At 43.4% G+C, this 22,637-nt stretch overlaps 1 protein-coding gene across 10 annotated transcripts in view; it reads right to left on the minus strand.

Annotated features, from left to right (window-relative positions):
- Window positions 1–20,701, minus strand: part of RIMKLB (ribosomal modification protein rimK like family member B) — a 57,142-nt gene extending 36,441 nt beyond the window's left edge. For 4 of the 10 annotated variants that reach the window (XR_011698002.1, XR_011698004.1, XR_011698003.1 and 1 more), the window contains exons 1-3: window positions 19,754–19,875; window positions 18,286–18,780; window positions 10,393–10,613 (exon numbers count right to left, since the gene is read on the minus strand). Coding sequence is in view for 7 of the 10 variants with exons in the window: in XM_071557526.1 (XP_071413627.1) it covers window positions 10,393–10,567 (175 nt within the window). In the remaining 3 variants the exon portion in view is untranslated. Of the gene's footprint in view, window positions 1–10,392; window positions 10,614–18,285; window positions 18,781–19,153; window positions 19,620–19,753; window positions 19,876–19,959; window positions 20,140–20,305; window positions 20,339–20,630 lie in introns of those variants that run through there. The other 6 variants (XM_071557554.1, XM_071557535.1, XM_071557545.1 and 3 more) reach the window with 6 other exon arrangements.
- Window positions 20,702–22,637: the final 1,936 nt, after the last annotated feature.

Genomic DNA, 22,637 nt, shown 5'->3' on the forward strand with positions numbered 1-22,637 from the left:
CAGAGTATTGGGTTACCCAAATAATTAATTATCATTCCATCACTCCTAGTTTTCCCTACATCGACATTTTTCAAAATGTGGATAGTAAACAGCGTTGATGCACCCAACACAGTCCCTATGTGACTGCACACACTTTATTTACAAAAGAATATATACATTCAATATTAAAAAGCTACATTAAGAGAAAACTATTGCACAAGAGAAAACTAACCACATTTACAGTAAGAGAAAACTAACCACAAAGTTAAGCACACAAAGGTTAGAAAAAGCCACAACTAAGGATATGTCTGTAGCCTTGATCTACCACCCCACCCACACAGTGCCTTCAACTACACAAACAAACATTGTTTTTTCCCACAGCAGATATCTCATGCACACAGGAGGTACAAAACTCACTTATCAAGCAGCTACCGAGCACCGTATTTTCCTTTATATTTTTCAGTGTGTAGTCTATGGATTGGTACACTGAAACCCTTGTCTGAAACACGCCATTATTATTTCTCCTTGACTTTTATTTATTGTGCTCATCGCAGTAATCACGATCTTAATTTATCTCATCAACGCCACAGAAAATCAGTGAGTATTCTACTGACTTCCCATATGGGGAAGGGAAACCCAGAGGTAAGCGTTAAAGAAGAAATTCTAGATGCCACATTTGGGAGACCATGATTTCTCAGTTGCTTATGCTGCTCTGATTGATTTTATTTGTGGATACAAGTATTCAGCACTTCTACAAAGCTGATCCTCGTATCCAAAGTCTGGGGACTCAGAAAATGCAAAACCATGCAATTAAAGGCAATTTCTGAGCAGTTCAATTTAAATCACCAGACTAACACTTTTCTTCCAGCAATGTTTTGCTTTCATTGTCACAAATTCTTGCAACCACAAAGAAGGCATCCTACAAATTGTCCTCTCCTTCACTATACTTCAAGTTACATTTCCAAAACAGAACACCCTATACTTTCAGGAGGCTGATGAAAAAGTAACAAGTGATTCTGAAAACAAATGCACAACAAAGGAGTCAAAATGCTCTGTCTATGCACTTATCTCTATTCCTAAATTGCTAGTCAAAAAAGTTGTATATTTTGAACAACTAAAGGGAACACTTACGTAGCTTTTTACAACAAACTTCCTCTTCTGTCCTGGCAAAAACTTAAATTAAAAGGAAATCCTCCCCCTTGGAGTTCCATAGTACTGTACCAACACCAGACAACCAACACAATACCCAGAGGATACTTCCAAATCATGTTCTTAAAACTCAAGGGAAATATTTATTGACCTTCTAACTGCTTGGTTTCCCTACCAGATCTAATTATTCTTTAGACAGAAAATGCCAAAAAACAGATTTTGATAGCATGGATTTTGAGCATACTATTTCATGGATGTTACATTACAACTACTACTGTGAACAAAATCATCTACCCTAATAACTGTGTCAGTGCAATCCACCTCCCCTCTCAGCTAAACAATCAAGGAAAGAACACTGGCATATTTAGTCTTCTTACTTCACACCTCGGCAAAATGGATCAAATCACTAGTTATGTCTCTTCCAGTATCTGTTTTTCTATGTTTTACTCACAGATGTGTCAAGATGAGTAGGAAGCACAGTAAGACAGATCACAGTTCAGTATCTGCCCTATATGAAGTACAGAGGAAGAAAACCTTGCTGTATGATAGGAAATGTTTTCTACTAGTTACTGCAGGTAAACAATTAATTAGTGTAATTCTAGCAGGGTTTCTCTGACAACATGAGCAGAATACCTTTGCTCTCAGGTATTCTGCGCAAGTTGTCAGAGCACAGGTAACACATTCTGTTTCAACTTGCTTAAACTTTTGACAATTACAAAGGCATTTTATCACGCTTTTAATCCTAAAATGGACTAGGCCTTTAAACAGATATAGAAATCATGTAAGCTCTTACACTCAACGAAGAATCATTATAAGGACACCATTACACAGATTTTTCTGACATTGTATATGTTAATTATTTAAAATATAAGAAAATAAAAAGTAATTAATAGTTTCAATAGTTGCACTCTCTGTTGGTTGTTGTTGTTCGCATTTTCATTCCACTCTTTCCATGCAGCAAAGGGCAGACATAAACAGAAATGGTAATGCTTGAAACTGATAATTCACCACATTCTACAGACAAGAGTTTATAAAAATAAGAAAATCAAGGGACTTGTCCATTGTCACTGGTACTCCAGAAGTCCATATCAATTTAACCACCAGTCTGCACACTGGAAGACCCATCTCAACACTGGTCAATGTCCAGCAGTACCAGTCTCACTCATATTCACAGTCACTGAGAATCAATCAAGTGCCCATCATTCAAAAATGGACAACCATCAGACCTGGAGAAGAGGTGGAGAAAGCCAAAGCTTCTGTCATTGCTTAAAGAACAGGTAATATTACAGGTAATACAGTAATATTACAGGTGATACAACAGTACTTCTCTGTTCACAGATCTAGTAAAGCAAGCATGGCTGACACTTCGATATGATTAAGTTTTTCACATCAATACTTGAAGGAATCTCCTTATCTCTCACTCCAACACACAGTTTACCCTTCTCATGTAAGTGCTGCAGAAGACCACTGTTTGTAGTGTCATGCTGTTGTTCCCTGACTCGGAAGACTGATGCAATACAAAAAAACACCTGCCACCAAGAAGAGGCTCATTTAAAACTACACCAGTGTGCAGAACTGGTGCACAATAAAACTGCTCAGACAAATGTGCCAGCAAAATTTGCTTAGGTGACACAGCACTGAAACAGGAATTGTTGGAAAAGTGACCCAGAAACCCCCAGCCAGTTAAACGACTGTCTTGTGAAACGTTACGTTAATTTTCATTTCCTGACTTAGAATGTAAGGAAGCACATTTTTCATCTTGCTTTTGTCCTTTTTACATTATCATCCAGATGGCCATTCCTGAGAATTCTTACAACAATTAAAAATCTGGCAATGTTTTCTGGCATTTTCAGATACGATGACATGCACGTATGCTCAAGATGATGTGCCCTACGAGTCTAATTTGCCTGTCTGGTTGTTCTAGAACACATGCAAATGAAACACTTCAGACCTTAACACAGCCCTCTAAATTTAAAATAATGAAGTATTTCCAGGCAGAAACATTCCCACCTCTCCACCTTGCAAGGGTGGCTTTGGACTGAGCCCATATCCACCACCAGTGGCATACTGGAGAACGATTTTGAGAAGATCAAATTCATTGTTAGTCTTATTTAGCATCAGTTTGAGATAACAGTAGATCACTCACATAAGAACAGAAATCCCTGATAAGAAAGGGGAAAACTGCAAGAACACACAGGACGGTTAGAAAGTATAAATCCTTTCTTCCTATATGCATCATAAGAAAGCTGTCTTTGTTGTCACAGTTCTGAAAAAAAATCACAATTCTTCTTAAAACATGTGGCAGATGTTGAAGTGCACTGTTATTAAAATATGACAGTAAAGCAAATGTTTGATGTTTTTCATACTCGAGAAGTGTTTGTCTCACATCACATATTTAGTATTGGGGTCGTCACCCTGTTCTAGTTCAGCAAGCTGGGACCAGTTTATCATTGTGTGGGTATGACCAAAGCTGTGTATTCTAAACCCTCTACATCATTTCTCATGAACTGTTAACAATGGACCATTTGCAGCAGCTGCCCAGGGCACACCTGACCCATCAGAATGTAAGATGGGTGTTAAAGAAGCCTGTGAGATAAGAGCTGTGATAACTCCCCTCCAGGAAGTTGTTGGCACCTTCACACCCAGCCTGAGGGGTCGTGTCTGCTAATAGGCCATCAACAATTCCAAAAATACCCCATTACTCACAGAGTCAGATCACCCATTGTGTGACTCCCCGCCCTTGGGGAGGTACTGGGCATTCCCACCTGAACCTGAGGGGATATAAATCTTGGGGTTTGGGGACTTCTGGGGCCATCTGTCAGATCCAGAGGAGGACCAGAACCTCAACAGGACTGTGACCGTCATCTGCACCAATAGGTTTTTTCTTTCTCTTCTTTCTACTTTGGACTCAGGAGAAACACGTGGGGCCAGCACAGGGGCCAACAAACACCACTCTGCTTGTGCCTGAGGGTGCTGGGTTACACTTCTGGGTTTTGTGGGTTAAAAAGCAATTTTTCTTTGTATCATTGCATTTATTGTAATATTTTTATTAAACTGTAACTCTGACTTATAATCTCTTTTGTGTTAGGTTTGTTTCTCCTGCCGGTTTTCCTTTAAACCAGCACACACCCCACAAACACCTCTAAACACAGCTATGGTTCCAGAATGCCCTTTATACAGTCCATAACTGCCTACAAGTAATGCTTATGGCTCTGTAACGTTTAACACCAAATCAGACTGGTCATTGATTTCTACCATGAAAGAACATCAGAAACAGTTTCAAGTGATTCTGAGCTCAGCATTTTCAACAGCACAAAATTCACTTCAAGTCTAACCACCTTCCAATCCTTTGCACACAATAGTTTTTTCTCCAGTTCTCACTTGAGTTACAAACCAATTACCCAACTCTGCAGAGGAAGCAATGGCTGCTCTGGCTGCAGTCAGTAGCAGGAAACAGGCCAACTCTGCAGTGCTCAACAAGGCACCTTGCCAAGCCTGCTTGCCTCTGCTCCATCACTCCCAGAGCCACTGCTGCACACTGCAGGAAAAGCTCTTACAGTAACATGCACTGCTGGACTAACAAGTGTCAGGAGGCTACTGAAACAGCTAGAAGGAAGAAGGAGGTGATTATTTCCTCTGTTGTGTGATAGACAACAGTCTTAGGTGACTCAAAGATGATTCAAAAATACTGAGTTTTGATATTTTGATATAGTAATAGTTCTGTATATGTGAAAGCCCTCTCTCATCGTAGAGCCAGCTGACCCCTAAGTGTTCTTCTTACCATTTCATGAAAACACAGGAATTTGTTATCCAACCTTACCTTTTTTCCCCAGCTTTCTATACTTTACAGAAATGAGATTAGCTCAGTTGGTTAGAACATGGTGCTAGTGTGAGAAAAATTCTCTATTTATTAAATTTTTACGATGATAACAGAGTTCGTGGAACAAAAAAAATAGACAATCAGAAAGGTTTACTTACAACACGTGTTGTGGTGCCCTGGCTAAAATCCAATCCCCAAAGCACACCCAAAAATTCAATTTTCCCCCTCTTAAAGGCTACTAAATCCCACCCTGTCCACGTCACCGAAAGGGTGATCCCTCGCCTCTGACTGGCTATGTTATGTCAAAAGGCGGGGTTTAGATTAAAATGGCTACTTCTATAGTGGCCATGTAGCAAGGGGGGTCGCTTCATTTGCATTAATTTCACAATCCCTGTTTCCCGTCCGTACATTCCACAATGCACCTATAGGTTAGTAAAAAGAAAAGAACCTCTTTAAAATGCATACATTTCCCCTTGTTGTTAGTAATTTTTGATTCATTTGCTTGAAAAAAAACGTTTATATATTTCTCATACTAGTAATGCCACACCTGTGAGTTCAATCCCTATATGGGCCATTTACTTAAGAGTTGAACTCTATGACCCTTGTGTGTCCCTTCCAACTCAGAACTGGAATATTCTGTGAAATATTCTGCGAAATCCTCCAACTATCCCAATTCCTCCATGTTTACTTCCAATGTTATCTAATCCAGTACGAGACAAAAAAATCAAATACCACAACTATTTGTCACTGGTTCAAAATAAGTAAGAAATGAAGGATAGATCATACAAAACAAAACCACATCTTCCAAGATGAAAGATCTAAACAAAATACTGACTTCTATCACAAATTTCAGGCCCACATTGGAAATCCAGATTCCTAAACCAGCACACCAACTTTACCAAATTAAAGGTTTGAAATACTTCCTCTGCAGAAAAAAATGAAAGAATTCTGTTTTCAGACGTCATCCATACAATTTAAGAAAAGCCAGCTGACCATGCACAACATACTGTTGTTTTAGAACACATTATTACTATATCCTTTTTATTCCTCACCTGATCATCTGGTTTCACATTCTCAAAGGAAAAGTAAAGAAAGTCTTAGGAAAAGTTCATACTTTGTTTTATACTTCAGGCACTCCAGAATCTCTTAATAGTTTAAAACTCATAAAAACATCTTTCCTTAAAACTGTTTTCCTTCACAGGCCAGTATCAGAAAATACAGAGATTTCAAAAACCTACAATAAAGGTATTGGTAAGTTGCCCACTCAGTGAATTCCAGTTTCCACTGTTCTGGTAGCAAGTAATTTTAATGAAGATATTATTGTGTATCATTTTAATCAGGGAAAGATCCAAATTTTCATAACACATTCTGCACCAATGAACAGTTCTTGAACTGTGTTGCCCTACAGGTAAGGCGTGCAGTCTGTGGGGAAAGGTACTGCTTAGTCCTAGACACAGGTCAAAATATTCAGAATGAGGAGACAATTCTTGAATGTGCTTTGTCTCTTGTCCACTAAGTCCTTTGTCCTACAGGGTGGGACTTTCCTACAGGCTTCCTCCACCCCATGCCACACCACTCACTCCTGCTCAAAAGCTTTAATTTGTCTAGCTCCAAATTCCTCCAGACTGTTACGTCACTGCATTAGCAAACTTAGAAAATTAATTGAAAATACGAGTTTTGACGGGGCTCACTGCTAAGACTTCAGAGGCACATCTGAGAATGTCCTGCAGAGTTCTGTTACACTACTTGCAATGTATTTGAAATGAATATAGGAATTCCCAAACTAGATTAGACAACCAGCCACTTAGATTAGCTTAGATACAATTTGAAGGCCATACAAGAGACATGAAGTCCTTATACAAACAGCAAGAGAGCAGCATTGAGAAGGGACAAGGGAAACACGGCTGCTTCATTCTGCTGCAGATCACACTAGACAGGTTTAGCTTCAAGAATTTAGTTCTTAAACTTAAGCTACAGCTCCACTGAGCCAGTTTAACTCAGACCAGCTGCAATATCACCCTCCACTTTTTTCCATATATGCATTCCTGTCCATTGGACTCGATGATCTCACAGGTGTTTTCCAGCCTAGCTGGGTCTGTGATTCTGTGATTCCTGTGCAACAATGTTGTTGTGCATATCTGACTCTGTAACCAATTCAGCAGGTTCAGCCCACCAAAGCAGCAGAAAAAAATTGTTTTATACAGCTCTCACTTTATCTCGGCTTTTGCCTTGGAAATCTACGGAGTTCTGCTGCCAGTGTGCAAAGGACAGAGGAATGCATGGCTTGGGAATGCAGGCACTTAAGGAAGGCATAAACCAGAGTTATTTTCAAAAAATACTGGAACTTAAATTATTTCCAAAACCATTTAAGCATAAGTCAGTTTAAGAGTTTCCTTCTAGACTTAAAGGAAAAGCTTCAATTCTACATCTCTTAACTTTCATTTACAATCATTTTTGGACTCCTGCTGTGCTGATGCATCTAATGTGGATCTTGAGCTCCACGCAGGTTCATCACATGGTCAGTAATACTGGGTCTGTGTGCGGTGCTTGAGATCCTGAGTAATTCCAAATTTCAGCTGTGGAAGGGAAGGAACCAGCAGGGATTGCTGGACCTACACTGCTGGTTTGCCTGGGAATGCAGCCGTGCTTCCCATCCAGCCCTGCAGTACAGCAGAGTCCTGCCCCAAGGAGCTGCTGCTGCTGCTGTGTCCACAGAATGAAACAACCCCACCCTAATCCTCCCCCTTTCCCTTCGGCCATGGCAGACCTTTATCATTTCTGACATACACAAATTTTGTAAATCTCAGCATTGCAAGAGCTTCCCACCTCTGACTTTGCTCTGGGCTCCAGTGATCCATCAGTGTGCTCTACTGTCAAGATTGTACACCACGTGATTTGTGCAAGGGACAATTTTCAGTTCTGATATGTATACCACAGTTCTGCTCAGTTTTCCTAAGTTTAGAACATCTTTACCACTCTGCCACTATGAGGTAAATCATTCCAAGCTTGTTAATGTCCTGTGCTGAATTTTTGGTCTCTAAACTCTCCAGCCTTGTTTCCAACAGTCACCAAGTCCACAAGAAGGATTATTGACTATATTAGCTACAGAAATACCACAGTTTTAAATAGCTTCCTGTAATTCTCAACTTGACTTTGTAAAGTTAACATTCTTCTAACAATTTAATTAAGAAATTGCCCAGGTTTTAAAGGATAAAAAAAGCTCTAACCAAAGTGTGAATACATGGGGAGAAAAAACTATTGCTTCCTCCAATATCATGTATTGCCTTCAGAGTCTGAGCCCTGAACTGTTAAGTTTTCAACACAAATAACGATAGAAAAGGAAGCGAAAGCAGGTTGTTATCTACCAAGGATACATTCTTTTCATCAGCTTCTCTGTGATACACAAAATTTTGCTTAATAATCTGGATCCCTCACACAACAGTAGATAACAAAAAGGCTACAGAATGCATTACTTCCTGGATTTTTTTCCAGGACACCTTTTCCTAGGTCAGCTGAGGACTTTAACAAGGAAAATGAAACACAAAGCTTTTGCTTGTGTCCTTCACCAGAAATCCGTATCAAAACATGTGCAAAAGGTCTAGGAAAAAGAGAACTGGAAAATTTAAGAGTGAAGATTTACAATTCTCTCCATGAGAATGAATTGTTTGATATGACTCCCACCCCTCAGGAAAAAAAAACCAAACAACACAATTAGACAGTCCAGACTATTTTTAACAAAATTTCTATCCCACAATCTTTCAGCATTTTTTCTCACTCCTTTTCAAATGATCATTTACATAATTTTGAATGAACATTTTGTATGAGAATAATTTAGATTTTTTTGCATTTTTTTCTAGTAATTTCCTTAATTTTTCGCATTCTTGTACTACATATTCCTCAGCATCAGTTTTCCAACTTGCAGACTTCATCTTTTTTCTTACAACAGATGCAGTATTAGGAGACATTAATCAGAAGACAGCAGAAAGATCCACAATTTACACTTGACATATTTAATTCCCCAAAAACAGACAGAAGACAGAAAGGAAGAAATCATCACCAAGAAGTAAAAACAATACTGAAATGCTGGAGGACTGACTGTGCATCTCAGAGCCTGCAGCTCCAGTCCAGGCCGGCTGCTTTCGCATGACACGCTGTCCAAAGGGAAGCACACAGAGCAGTAAGATGTTCAGACTTTTTGACAAGAATTTATCTTGATCTGAAGACATCCTACACAATTTCTATCTGTGCTAAAAATCATAAACTCCTCAGATTAAAAGACAAAATAGGTAAATAAAATTCCAGGAATACCAGAATAAAAAATTCTGGTTTTCCCATTCATATGCTTGATTGATTCATGCTACAATAAATTCTGACCAAAGTTCTTCCCCAGAGTTAGTTTTATGATTCCACTCCTACATAAGATTTCCCAGCAAGAAACAAGAAATATGATCACATGGCAGGCTCTTCTTCAGGTCTGAGGGTAATTTTATATTTTCCTTCCACACAGAATTACTCTAATAAAACCTTCAGAAATGTACTTCTTCCCTGGATCACAAGTGGTATGTTTTTTTGACTGATATGTGGGGAAGAGAAATCAAAGAGGTTCAGGTAAAAAACAACACTGCAGTCTCCTTACTTTAGGAAATTCAAATTAAGAAGTTGAAAAAAAAATAAATTGTAAGTGTCACACAGCTTGACACTGGTGGTATTAATATTCTGCCTATCATATTATCTTACTATCTACAGGATCTTTTTACTTAACATTTCTAACACAGTATCTTGCTTTTCCCTTTAATCATCACAGGGAAAAAAACTAATAGGAAAACAGAACAGAAATCTTAGCATTTAGTTTTAAACACTGCAAATTGTAGTAATAGTTCAAATTATTCTGACACACATACTTGTTTTTCATCACCATTCTTTTCTGGCACATACAAACTCCACATTCGTGGAGCAGCATGCTTTAGTTGTATCACATTATAACCTCCAGCTCCAGGACAATTTGTACTGTTCATTGAAAATTCCTTTTAGACTATTTCAAATGTGTTTTCTATTTTGGAGTTAGAACACAGAACAAAAAACTCTTAAATGTGACCCAAAAACTTCAATTACCAAAGCAAAAATTAAGCTCCATGATTCCTTATTAACTCAGAGGTCCTACAGTCCTTATCCTGAACTCAACAAAAGTTGTTCAAACAACCCTCCTCTCTTTTCTGCAGAAGGCAAAAATAGTTCTAATGCAAATCAGCAAATTTAACAATCATATTTGATTAACACAATAAATGCTGAAAAACACAGTTATGATGTACACCCAAATGATTTATATGATGAATGATAAGTAGCTGGCACACATCGAATTCATTATTAAAGAGTACAAGTGCACTGTTTTACAATCTTTTTCCAAGTATCCTTTCAGCACATTCCCAGCCTCAGCTCACTCTCACCTAGATTTCCATCCTCAATGGTCAGCACCACTTCATCCATCACCAAGGCCCGGAAATCCAACTCCTCTTCACAGCACTTGGCCTTCAGCGCTCTCAGGATCTCCTGCTGAGGGTAATCTTCTCTGATGCGACGGTCTGTTAAGAACCACAGCCTGGGAGCAACTGAACTGCACATCTTGGACTTGTCTTGCAACCTTCAAGGTTTCCTTCCAATGCAATTGCTAGACAGTGGAGAAGATGAGACTCTGTTAGAGCACATATCCTCACAGAATCACAGAATCGATTGGGTTGGAAAAGACCTCCGAGATCATCAAGTCCAACCCTTGGTCCAATTCCAGTCCATTTACCAGATCATGGCACTCAGGGCCATGGCCAATCTCAGTTGAAAAACCTCCAGGGATGGGGAATCCACCCCCTCTCTGGGCAGCCCATTCCAATGCCTGAGCACTCTCTCTGCAAAGAATTTTTCTCTGATATCCAACTTAAATTTCCCCTGGCAGAGCTTGAGCCCGTGCCCCCTTGTCCTATTGCTGAGTGCCTGGGAGAAGAGACCAACCCCCACCTGGCTAGAACTTCTCTTCAGGTAGTTCTAGACAGTGATGAGGTCACCTCTGAGCCTCCTCTTCTCCAGACTAAACAATCCCAGCTCCCTCAGCCTCTCCCCATAGCACTTGTGCTCCAGTCCCTTCACCAGCCTTGTTGCTCTTCTCTGGACTCGCTCCAGCACCTCAGTATCTTTCCTGAACTGAGGGGCCCAGAACTGAACACAATACTCAAGGTGTGGCCTCAGCAACGCAGAGTACAGGGGAAGGATCACTTCCCTGGTCCTGCTGGCCATGCTATTTTTGATACAGGACAGGATCCCATTGGCCTTCTTGGCCACCTGGGCACACTGTTGGCTCATGATGAGCTTCCTGTCAATTAGAACCCCCAGTTCCCTTTCTGCCTGGCTGCTCTCCAGCCACTCTATGCCCAGCCTGTAGCTCATGATCCCTGCTGTACCAAGTCCCTCTCCCTCTGCACAAGTCAGTCTTTTTCAACGTACTGCAACTTACAACCTCCAAGAGGCAAAACAGTGTCTACACCTACCCTGTCACCAAGGTACCAACAACCAAAACAAATCCGATTCCATTTGATGGAATGTCAAAGGCTGGTACTCAGGTCTGGGTCCTCTTCCTACCTTTCTTCACAAGAAGTACAAAACCGACATAACTACTTGTACTGGCAGTAGCATCCTCTTTTCTTGACAGAACTAAGAAGTGAGTCAAGAACTCAACACACTATGAATGGCCATGTCCTTACAACTGAAATAACTCAGCTCCTCTCCAAGGTACTGCTGAAACACCCAGTGACAGAGTTGATTTGTCCCTTTCCACCACACAGGGAAGAAAGAAGTGTGACAAATTCTTTATGTTAAAAAAGCAGCTTTGAAGAACAGAAGAAATTCATTAAAACAGAATTTTCAACATTAACTCTTTAGGACTGATTTGCTCTGACTACTACTTCACATCTATTGTGCAATATACTTAGAAATATATTTAGTAGTATCCTGGACAAATAATAATGGAAAAAACCAATGGAACAAGGAGCATCGACAAAATGTTAGGAATACCGAACATCAATAATATATGTAAAATAAAGCAAAACCAAGGTCTGAATCTCAGTGCAAACCCTTTCTTATGCCAAATTAATTTTTTTAATCACCTTTAAATAAGCATGTAGCATGAATTAATTCAGCACCAAGAACAGAAAAAACAATTTAAATTGAAGAAAATCAGCGGTGTTAGAACTGATAATAGTAACATGCTGCTCTTTTTGCCTTGAATACAGAGAACTTGGTCTATTTTTGACTGAACATTTTTACTGAAACTTTTTTTAAGATGTAAAGCAATTACAGGTATGCTAATAGACTACTCATTTACACCCAAGAACAACACGAAGCAGCATGGTGTACGGAAAAAGAATTCTGGAGAAAACCAGAACTGGTTTTTGTGTCAGATTTTAAACTTTCCTATTAAAATGAAGAGTCATAGGCTGTGGTAGTTTGGGCTTTAGTTTTAGCCAGGCCTCAAATTAGCGGGCTCGGAGAATCTACGTAGACTAGGACAGAAAGGTATCACTTCACTTAAGCAACCAAAGAAATATTTCATACCAGATGACACAAACCTGACCCCACAGGAGTGGGAGGTGTTCACTCAGTTCCATCATGGCTGAAGTAGAGGCAGGACACGCAGCTGCTGTCTGGGCCCTGCTGCTGCTGCTGCTACTTGCATTTTGTTTTAGTTTCAGGGAAGTAGAAATGTTTTGTTCCTATACTTTCTGTTTCTTGCTGGGTGTCTTTTGGGGTGCTTATAGATCTAGAGTGATGGAATCTGTTTTCGGTGGGAGGTAGTAAATTGTTATATCTAACTTGTGTAAGGGTGTGTTATATTGTAGTTTGCTTTTAATTTTCTCTTTTCTGTATATATAGTTAGTTTAAGCATAAATCTAGTTTGAGTTTCCAGAGGTTTTTTTCCTTTCTCCCTTTTCTCGGTGGGCAGAGAGGGAGGCTCTAACCCTCTGTGTTGGGCAGTTGATGCTTTGCCAGCTCAACTCAAGACATAGGCTTAGCCAGTGTATTTTACAGGAGTTCCATAGTGAACTGAACTCTGGGATAGCAACAGTTTTGCCTGGTAGTCCTAATGACAAGACCAACTTTCAGCAGAAAATGTAAATACAGAAAGACAGTAAGTACACAACTGCTATCATTCAATATTACAAAGAATTTTAGTTACTGCAGCAGGTCTTGGGACAAAAGGATTGTTTAGCTACAACTATAAGAACCAGCTCAGTTTTTGTAATTGAAAAGCAAGCTTCTTCTACAATACACATTTTTCTTAAAAAGAACATAAAATTTTAAGTGGACATTTTTACTCCTGGTACAAGCCAAGACAGATTTTTTTCCATTGCTTTGGTAAATGAGGAGCAACAATAAAGCCAAGGACTACAGTTCTTCATCCTAACAGACTGAAAGCAAGCAGAGGCTAAGGAAAGGCAATCAGAGATCCAGACCGGCCCTTGACAGCAGTCAAGATGTTCAAGGTAAAGCAGGAAAAGGAGTGTTTGCTCCCTGCAGGAAAATGGGTATGGGGGTAGTGTAAAGAATATCTTTTGATATCTCAAAGAACCTCTTTGTTCTTCAAAGCAGCTGCTCAAGATGAGGCTTGGACTTGCAATGGCTGACAACTATCAGATCCTGCCCCACTTTTGTCTCTTTCAACAATGGATTTCTTTACGTTGCAGTTTACATAAAACTTCCTGGAACAACATGCTCGGCTGGGAGCCTAGACAGGCTGTGTTCTACAGCAATGTCCCCTCCGTGCTGTGGCTCTTGTCCCTCGCCGCTGCCATTTGCACGGGGGCTTGCGAGGCCGCGTAGCGCCACCTGCCGCCCCTGCCCGGGAGCGCAGCCCTGCCCGGGAGCGCAGCCCTGCCCGGGAGCGCAGCCCTGCCCGGGAGCGCAGCCCTGCCCGGGAGCGCAGCCCTGCCCGGGAGCGCAGCCCTGCCCGGGAGCGCAGCCCTGCCCGGGAGCGCAGCCCGGCCCGCCAGCCCTGCCTGGAGCGCAGCCCGGCCCGCCAGCCTTGCCTGGGAGCGTAGCCTGGGAGCGCAGCCCGGAAGCACAGCCCTGCCCGGGAGCGCAGCCTTGCCTGGGAGCGCAGCCTTGCCCGCCAGCCCTCTGCACGCCAGCCCTGCCCGGGAGCGCAACCCTGCCCGGCCCGGCTCGGCGCCTCTATAGAACATCGAGCGAGAGCCGAGTACGTGCAGAAATACACCAGACACACCTCGTCGTGAAAAAAAACAAAAGCAAATCAGAAACTATTACATATTTTCAGCCTGCTCGGGGTTTTTGTTTGGGTTTTTGTGGTTTGAGGCTTTTTGCCCCTCAGTACTAGATCTAACACTGCTGCAAGAAAAACAAGTATTTTTCCCCTTTTTTCCTTGCTAGTAACCCTTTGACTTCTTTGCCAATCTGCACCCATTTTTCTCAAATCGTTTTTCTCCCCACCTCCACCCCCTCAAGTCTGCCAGCATCTCCTCTTGATGCCATATCAGCACTCACTTTCTTAAAAATCAGCAAAAGGCCAGAGAAGAATGAAAAAAAGGTGTATCTTTTTCTTTCCTCCGTGTTTCTTATACTTTTGAAAGAAGCTACAACTTCATTAAGAAGGACCATCCAGGTATCTCAGTCAGCACATTGAATTGGCAGGTGTACAAAAATGGCTCGGATATGGGTATTGATCTCTCTCCTAATACTGTATCTCATTTCCTCAAAATTGTAGGAGTTTTATAAATGTATATACAGAAGCTCATATTATGATAAGAAAAGCAGGCAACACCTCAAATCTGAAAGCAAAGACTAAGAAATTCACTTTAGAGCAATCTACAAGGCAGCAGCAGAGGCAGAAACTAGTAATCCTAACTCTTGGTTCCTTCACCCCCAACCCAATACCACCTTTTTTCCCACCTGGAGAATACCTTTTTCACAGAACATTCTTTCCCTAAAAACAGAACCTACTCATCACTTTCAGTCTCTCTTTACAATCTCTATTTTGACTGTGTAAGAAGTTTCACCCAACACAAAACCCCAATTTACCCTATTAACCCAAACATTTTACCAATCCCTCCCACAGCCTCAAGAAAATGGTCTGTAGGAGGAAAGCTGGCCGTGCAGTCAGATGCACAAGAGTATTAAGCTCCCAAACTGGGTAAGATAGCCAGATTTTTTCCCTGAAAACCAGCTCCACCCATCTCAATCTAAGAGACACAGTCTCAAACAATGCTGGCTGTGCATGGAATACTTCCTAATCCATGAGAGCATCTATTGCAAAATAAGTATGGTATATATAAGGGGAAGAGCAGATGTTTAAATATCATCAAGATGACCAGCTGAAGTGCAGTTTTCACTTAAAGCTGCTACAGCCAAAGTACAACCTTTCAGAAACTATTTAATAGATTTATGAAATTAAAAGTAAAAAATAACCATAAACCAAACTGCATAAAATGCACTGGGAGAGGTAAAAAGGGTGGCATCAAAGTAAAAGCTCTTTGATAAAAAGCAAACACCGTGTCACTGCAGCCAAGCAGATGCCGCTGCATCAGCTTCAGGAAGCTTCATGGAACAGATTCTTAGCAACTCACCTCAACTTTGAGCTGTGGCACCCTTGCATTGCCTAAGCCAGGCTTTATTCCAGGAAGCACACAGCAGCTTCCTCCCCTCCCCATCACATGCAAACCCATTTCCTCCCACATTCCTTCAATCTGCAGAACACCTTTAGCAGCTGTTCTAACAAAAGCTCTCACTGTGCTCCTCTTCTACTTTGCATCATACACGAATATGTTTTATTGACATAACAGGGAATTCAGCCAATCAGATCAGCTGTCTAGAGAGATCTGGAAATCTCTGAAGACCGCTCTTTTTGCCTTCAAGGGGTCTTCCCTTCACAGAGGGATTAGAGACCTGTCTCCAGGAATGGGAGAGCAGTCTCCATTGCTAATTTACTTCTGCTGCTGTCTTCAACACCCAAAAGCAGGAGAAAAATGGACTAGCCTCTTTTTCATCATAGTGTATTTCCCTTAAGAAGAAACCCATTATTAGGAGATACTAATTTATTTATGTTTTACTGGCAAATGTGTAAGATGAGAGATACCTGGTATGCAAAAAAAAAAGTTCCATATTCTTTCTGTTCAGAATGCAATTATTCAATGCTTTTGTAAATTAAAAAGTCTCAGTTGTTCCTTCCATATGGGAACAATGAATGGAATCTCAGATGTTTTGTAGCATCAAGAATCAGTGTGATCTAGCTGTTTCAACTGCTTGACTTATGATCTGACGTTGGAGACACTCCCACCAACTATACTGTGATCTGGGAAACAAGTTGTTGGAAAAATTGCTACCATCAGCCCCTCCCAGAATTCCCCCTTTTTTCGAGCTTGGCTCAGACTCAGCCTCAGTTACAGCACTGTGCAGCTAACACGAACTCCACAGAATCCAGTGTTCAATAGAGGTGACACCCAACCTTAGTTTTAGCATACTTCTAGGCATGGTTGATCCCTACAGCTGAGATACTGATAATAGAAATCTCATGGAAGTGAGAAGGAATGAGCAAAAAGACTGACACAGTCATGACTACCATGGGAAATGGAGAACTAGGAAAAACAGAGCTCCAAGCACTTACCTCACTATGATCAACACTAATAACATCATCAATGCTTACCCCTTAATACTCGTTTCCAAAACAGTGTTATTCAAGCCAGAAAAGGTATTTTGACTTCCTTTTTATCATAAATTAGCTAAAGCTTGAATGTGAATACACATTTCCAACCAACCAATTGTCTCTACCATTACAGCACTTTCTAGAATGCTAGAAGGCTGCATTTCAAGACACTGAAGACCTAAGAACAGTTGGCAGATGCTCACAAGTTATGTCCTTTAGGAGGTACCTCAAGGCAGATCTAAATTATAATGTCAATCTTAGATAGCAGAGCAGTTAAACAGCTAATGAACAGTTGTCCAGCACATGACCCAGCACATTATCTGCCACACGCACTGTCATGGAAGGCTCATCTTAATGAGAGGAGAGCAGTATTTGAAACACCCCAGAAATAGGACCTTCTATACAACAAGGAGAGCAGGTCTGCAAACAGTTCCCAGTCGTTTTGAGCACAAAGCACAAGTAATTCATTTCCACACAAAGATACTAGAATGATGATCATATAATGAAAATGTTAAGGAAATATGTATGGCTGATGAATTTATCCCATGGTGATAGAGATAAGAACTGACATCTTTAGAAAAATAGATCCAAGCTACATCAACTCATTCCTGACAACGCTCCTTCATGGTGATGCTTAAGGCCAACATCAAGAAAAATTCCTCTTTTACGTACCAAAAACTAGTTCTCATAAGACTGTCACATAACTGTTTGAGACTCTTTGGGAAGAACATATTTTTAAAATCTGAAGAATCTGAAAAATTAAAACATTTATTTAAATGCATTTTATATAATATTGAGCAGCTGCAGCACAATCTGCCCAGTGCTGCTGCATTATCATCCACCCTTTACACATGCATGGTAGAATTTGAAGTCTCTGCAGGCAGCTAAACCCAAGTACACCTCTTTGAAAGCATTATCACAGTATTCACCTCCTTTTCCCTTGGAGATTTGTAGACTGCCAAAGCCAAAAGATATGGGAACATATTAATTGTTCCCATTCTTTCCCAGTACAATCCCTCACCCCTGCAGACAGGCAACTGCACTCTCCGAGGCTTTCATCTGCTTGTCTCCACCTTTGCACTGATATTCAAGATGCTAGCAGCAATCCTCCCAGGCACAACTGTCTCTAAAAGGCAGACATCCACACCCCACACTGCCCCCTCCCCCTCTTTCCTCCTCTATGTTCATGCTTGCAAGTAGATGGTTAAGATTCCTCATTCACACACCCCATTTCCCGATCACCAACGAATAATCCATTCTCTTGCCTCTCTCCAATACGAGCCCAATACTGGTCAGCATCAGCCACCCTTCAACTTCGGTCTAGGTATTTTTTCCTACAACACGCTCGTGGCTTTTTCACCCCTCTCCACTGTCCCTGTGTACGCACGCACGCCCATGTGCAAAGAGAAGACACATTTCTCCCACATCAGCTGCTTTTCTGATGAGAGGCTCTTCCACCTGTGCCAGGTTCCCCTGCAGTGTGGTACAACACCCCTCTCTACTCCCTGATCCGTGTGTACACAGCCGGTTTTCCCTCCTCCCTTCCCCCACCCCACAATCTCCATGCATGCCTCTTCCAGCGCCTGAGTGGGGGAAGGGAAACATGCACTACGTGAATGAATTGGCTGAAGAGACTTACCAGAAATTTGGTGAGGAAGGAGTGGAAGACGAAAAGAGACACTAAAGATGGGTGTTTCCTTCAGCGTGGCAAGTGCTGCTTCAGTTCTGTCTCCCTTAAGGAGGTCACGTGTCTTGCTAGGTACCCCTTTGCCTGGATCCTCTACTAACCAAAAAGGGAGTCAAGGAAGTCTTCTGAATGCCTCTGCACTAAACTCCAAAGGGAGGGAAGGGTACTACGAAAGCTCTCAAAGCAAGCAAGGGATGAAGATGATGATGATAACGTTCTCCTGGTCCTATAACTAGCAATGTTTAGCGGATGCTCTGCAGACCAGGGTAGATTTCTGAGGGGGAAACGGGGAGTAAATGATTGTCCTCCCCTATGGGGCAACAAGGATGGGAAGGAGTAAAAAGAGTAGTGATGAGGAGCTGTAGCTTTCAATGTAAAATGCACTCAATCCTTGTGCCTCTACTTCCTCAGAACTAAACCCCTAAATGACTCTGAAGTCACCAACACCTAGGGAGAAAAAAAAACATCCCTATTAGACATAAACAAACATTTAAAAGTATGAAATAAACTAAATCCCAAAGGAAGAAAAGGTGCCATTCAAGACAGTAAGCAAAGTCAAATGAAAACTGTCAGATGAACACAACTAGGAGAAATGTGCAACTTTAAAGAATTTACACCATTATACTACCTCAGATACCAATTTTAAGGAGAAAAAGACCCCAGAAACCTAAGCAGTTTGTTCTTTTACTGAAGAATGTGCATTCAATGAAAAGATAAACCTGAAACTACATGTGAACATATGAAGAAATTGAGTTTTAAAACAGACAGAAACTATTCCTATTTATTTGTGAGAGTCTTTAAACCCCTCCCCCAGAATAACCTTTAGGATTCAGAAGAGGAGACTCGAGGAAAGTACGTTTCAGGTCAGAAGACTGTATTCCTATGCATTAGAAGCATGTATTCTTATGCATTAAGACTCTATCCTGCCACAGAAAATAAACAGCTGTTTATAAATGGTGACCAGAAAAAGAAAAAAAAATAACATGTCTAGATGATGTTTGCTTAAATGATGGAATCAATTCAAGATTAACAGTGGCACATTTGGAAAACGGAGTCCCTGATAGATCCCAGGCAGTAAAGTCACCGATGTGCTCTTTAAAAAACAGAAAACAAAAGGGGAGAAGAAACCTAGTTGGGAAAATCTCGCTGCCAGACCCAACGCCAGCCACACACACACCCCTGCCTCCGTCACGTGAATCTCTGTCCCCACAGCCACAGCGGATCCCCACGGACGCGCGGGGTCGCGGCCGCCGAGGGAGGCCGAGGAGGGGCGGCCCCCACCCCGCGTTCGCTCCGCGACCCGCCCGCGGCGCGGCGGGTGCGGGCCCGGGGCGCGGCCGCCCCGCACAGACCCGCACACCGCCCGCTGTGCCCGCGCACCCCGCACGGCCGCTGCCGCCGCTCGGCCTCCGCCACCCACCTGGGCGCCCCGGCGGGGAGGCGCGGGCAGCTCGCCCCGCTCGGCGCGCGGGGGATGCAGCACAATCACCATGGGCGCAGCGCGGCGGCGGCGGCGGGGCGGGACGGCCGTGAGGGGACGGTCCCGACCACCCCCCGCCCGCCCCCTCCCCGGGCACGCCGGACCCCACCCTCGCGGGCCCGCGCTCGCTCAGCCCCGCATCTCACCCGCCCCGCGCACCGCCGAGCCCGCGGGGACCCGCGGGGCGCCCACCCCCACCCCCTCCGGCACCGGGCCTGGGAAGAGAGGCCGCGGGGCGAAGAAGGCTCCGGGGAGACGCGCCCCTTCCTCCCCGTCGGCGGCGCGGTCCTAGAGGGAAGCGGGGCGGGTGGCGCGGCGCGATACGACGCTCGCCGCCCCCCCCCCCCACACACACACACACACCCCCACACACCCCCGCCTTCCCCCTGCCCCCTGCTCCGTGTCCCTCCTCCCCGCGGCTGAGGCTTGGAGGCCGCGGCTGTTCCCTGCACCGAGCCCCCCGCCCGCCGCCGCCCGCGCCCGCCTACTCACAGCCCAGCGGCGCCGCAGCCCCAACGGCCGCGCCGGGCGAGGCGCGCGGAGGGGCGCGCGGGGGCGCCGGGATGCGCCGGAGCGGACGGGACGGGGCGGGAGCGCTGCCCGTGAGCGGCACCGCCCGCGCCCCCGGTAACGGCCCGGGCCCCCCACGGAGCCGCAGAATGGGTCAGGCTGGAAGGGACCACAGCGGGTCACCCGGTCCAACCTTCCTGCCTGTCCTAAAGCACATGGCACAGGATTGTGCCAGATGGTTCTGGAATATTTCCAGTGAGGGATATTCCACACCCTTTCTGGCCAACCTGTTCCAGTGCTTGGTCACCTGCACGGTAAAGAAGTTCTTTCTCACGTTCAGGTGGAACTTCTGTCCATCAGTTTCCGCGCATTGCCTCTTGTCCAATTGCTCAACACCACCAAGAAGAGCCTGGATCCACCCTCTTGGCACCTCCTCTCAAATACTTAAACACATTGATGAGGTCCCCTCTCAGTCGTTTCTTCTCAAGGAAGAGCAAGCCCAAATGCCTCAGGCTTGCCTTATAAGAGAGATGCTCCAGTCCCCCTGTCATCCTCTGGACTTGCTTCAGGAGTCCAATGTCTCTCCATACTGAGAAGCCCAAACTGGACACAGCACCCCAGATGTGGCCTCACCAAGGCTGAATAGAGGAGCAGGATCGCCTCCCTCAATGTGCTGGCCATGGTCTCCCTAACGCTCTTCCTCCTGCTCCTGCCCTATCTGGGAATTCTATCCAGCCCCCTGTCTGTGGCAGACCCCAGCTCCAACCCAGCTTCTCCTGCAGTCCCTGTTTCCACTCCTGACTGCCCACTCGGGGGTGCAGACACCATCCCACTGCCACGAGTGACCAGCCCCAGCACAGCACAGGCAGCTACACCATGAGCAAAACACACAATGTCTGTCACGCTCCTCACTGCTGCTGTTGGCACGTGGCACACCAAGCCAGAACCCACGTCCTTCGGGTTCAGTTAAAGGCATAACAGAATCACATAATTAGACTTCTGAGATTGAGTCCAGCCTGTCACTGAATGGCACCATGTCAACTACATCATGGCACTAAGTGTGACATGCAGTCTTAAACACCTCCAGGGATGGTGACTCCACCAGCTCCTGGGCAGCCCATTCCAATATCTAAATACCCCTTCTGTGAAAAAATTCTTCTTAATGTCCAACCTAAACCTTCCCTGGCACAGTTTGAGACTGTGTCCCCTTATCCTATGTCATGTGTGACATGTCCTACGCACCACCTGCCACACACCATCATGTGCCTGACATACGCACTGTGCAGCCAGGACTGCATCATCCCTCACTGCTGGCATTTCTCTAAAATAATAACTGTTGGCAGCAAACAATATGACACATCCCCTGTATCAACCAACACACCTTGCTTATCAGTTTCTGTGGCACACCTACTCAGTTTACTCCATACCACACCCTCTTCATTCTCTGTATAGTATCATGTGTATATTCCACATTGTCCTTTGTGAATTTCTCCTTCACCAACCTTCAGAACCTCTAGACACAACACACACACTCTGCGCCCCAGGGGAACAATATGTGTATTTCTCATAAACCTGTGTTACACTCCCAGCTTTGCAAATATGGGACATACTCATCTGGTCATTCTGATATCCCTGAACACCCATCCTACCACAAATGTTATCATTCGACCTGCTTTCTTCTGCCTCTTCAGCATGTAGTGGTTCTGTGCTACTTGTCTTAATTTTCCCACTTGAACGACAGACGGTTTACATATTCTTTGCCTTCCCAGCACATTTCATTTACATGTGACCATTCCAGACAGGCTCTCCAACCTGCAGTTGCGGGGCAGGATAAAACCGTGCCATCCAAACCTTTCCTGCAGTATCTGTGATATTTAACTGACACGATGGTACTGACTTCCACCCATGTATTAGAAGACAGAATGCCCTAAAATCAGTTGCAATGTTTATTTATTCATACTGCAGAATGCTGTGCCATGGTATCATATGCTCCACCTTTGGTATATCTTCTGCAAGATTATATCTGGCAGTTAAAATACTCATAACACAAACATCATTGAGCATTTCTAATACTAACTTTGCTGAAGTCTCTATATGTTTGTTCATTTGGTTCTGCAAACATCTGAGTCCTACTCCCCAAAACTCAGGTGCAATTCAGGTGAAAACTATTTGCTTCATGAGTATGAGGCAAAGCTACTTCATAGATGATGTCAGAGGCCAAAATCCTCATCTAGCCAGACATCATCCAGTGCTGTCCTGTCTGCTTGGGTTGCTTGCTAAAATTTTGACTTCTCCTGGCAGCAAGCCAGAGACC

Source organism: Pithys albifrons, chromosome 1 (genome assembly GCF_047495875.1).
Source record: "Pithys albifrons albifrons isolate INPA30051 chromosome 1, PitAlb_v1, whole genome shotgun sequence".
Lineage (NCBI taxonomy): Eukaryota > Metazoa > Chordata > Aves > Passeriformes > Thamnophilidae > Pithys > Pithys albifrons.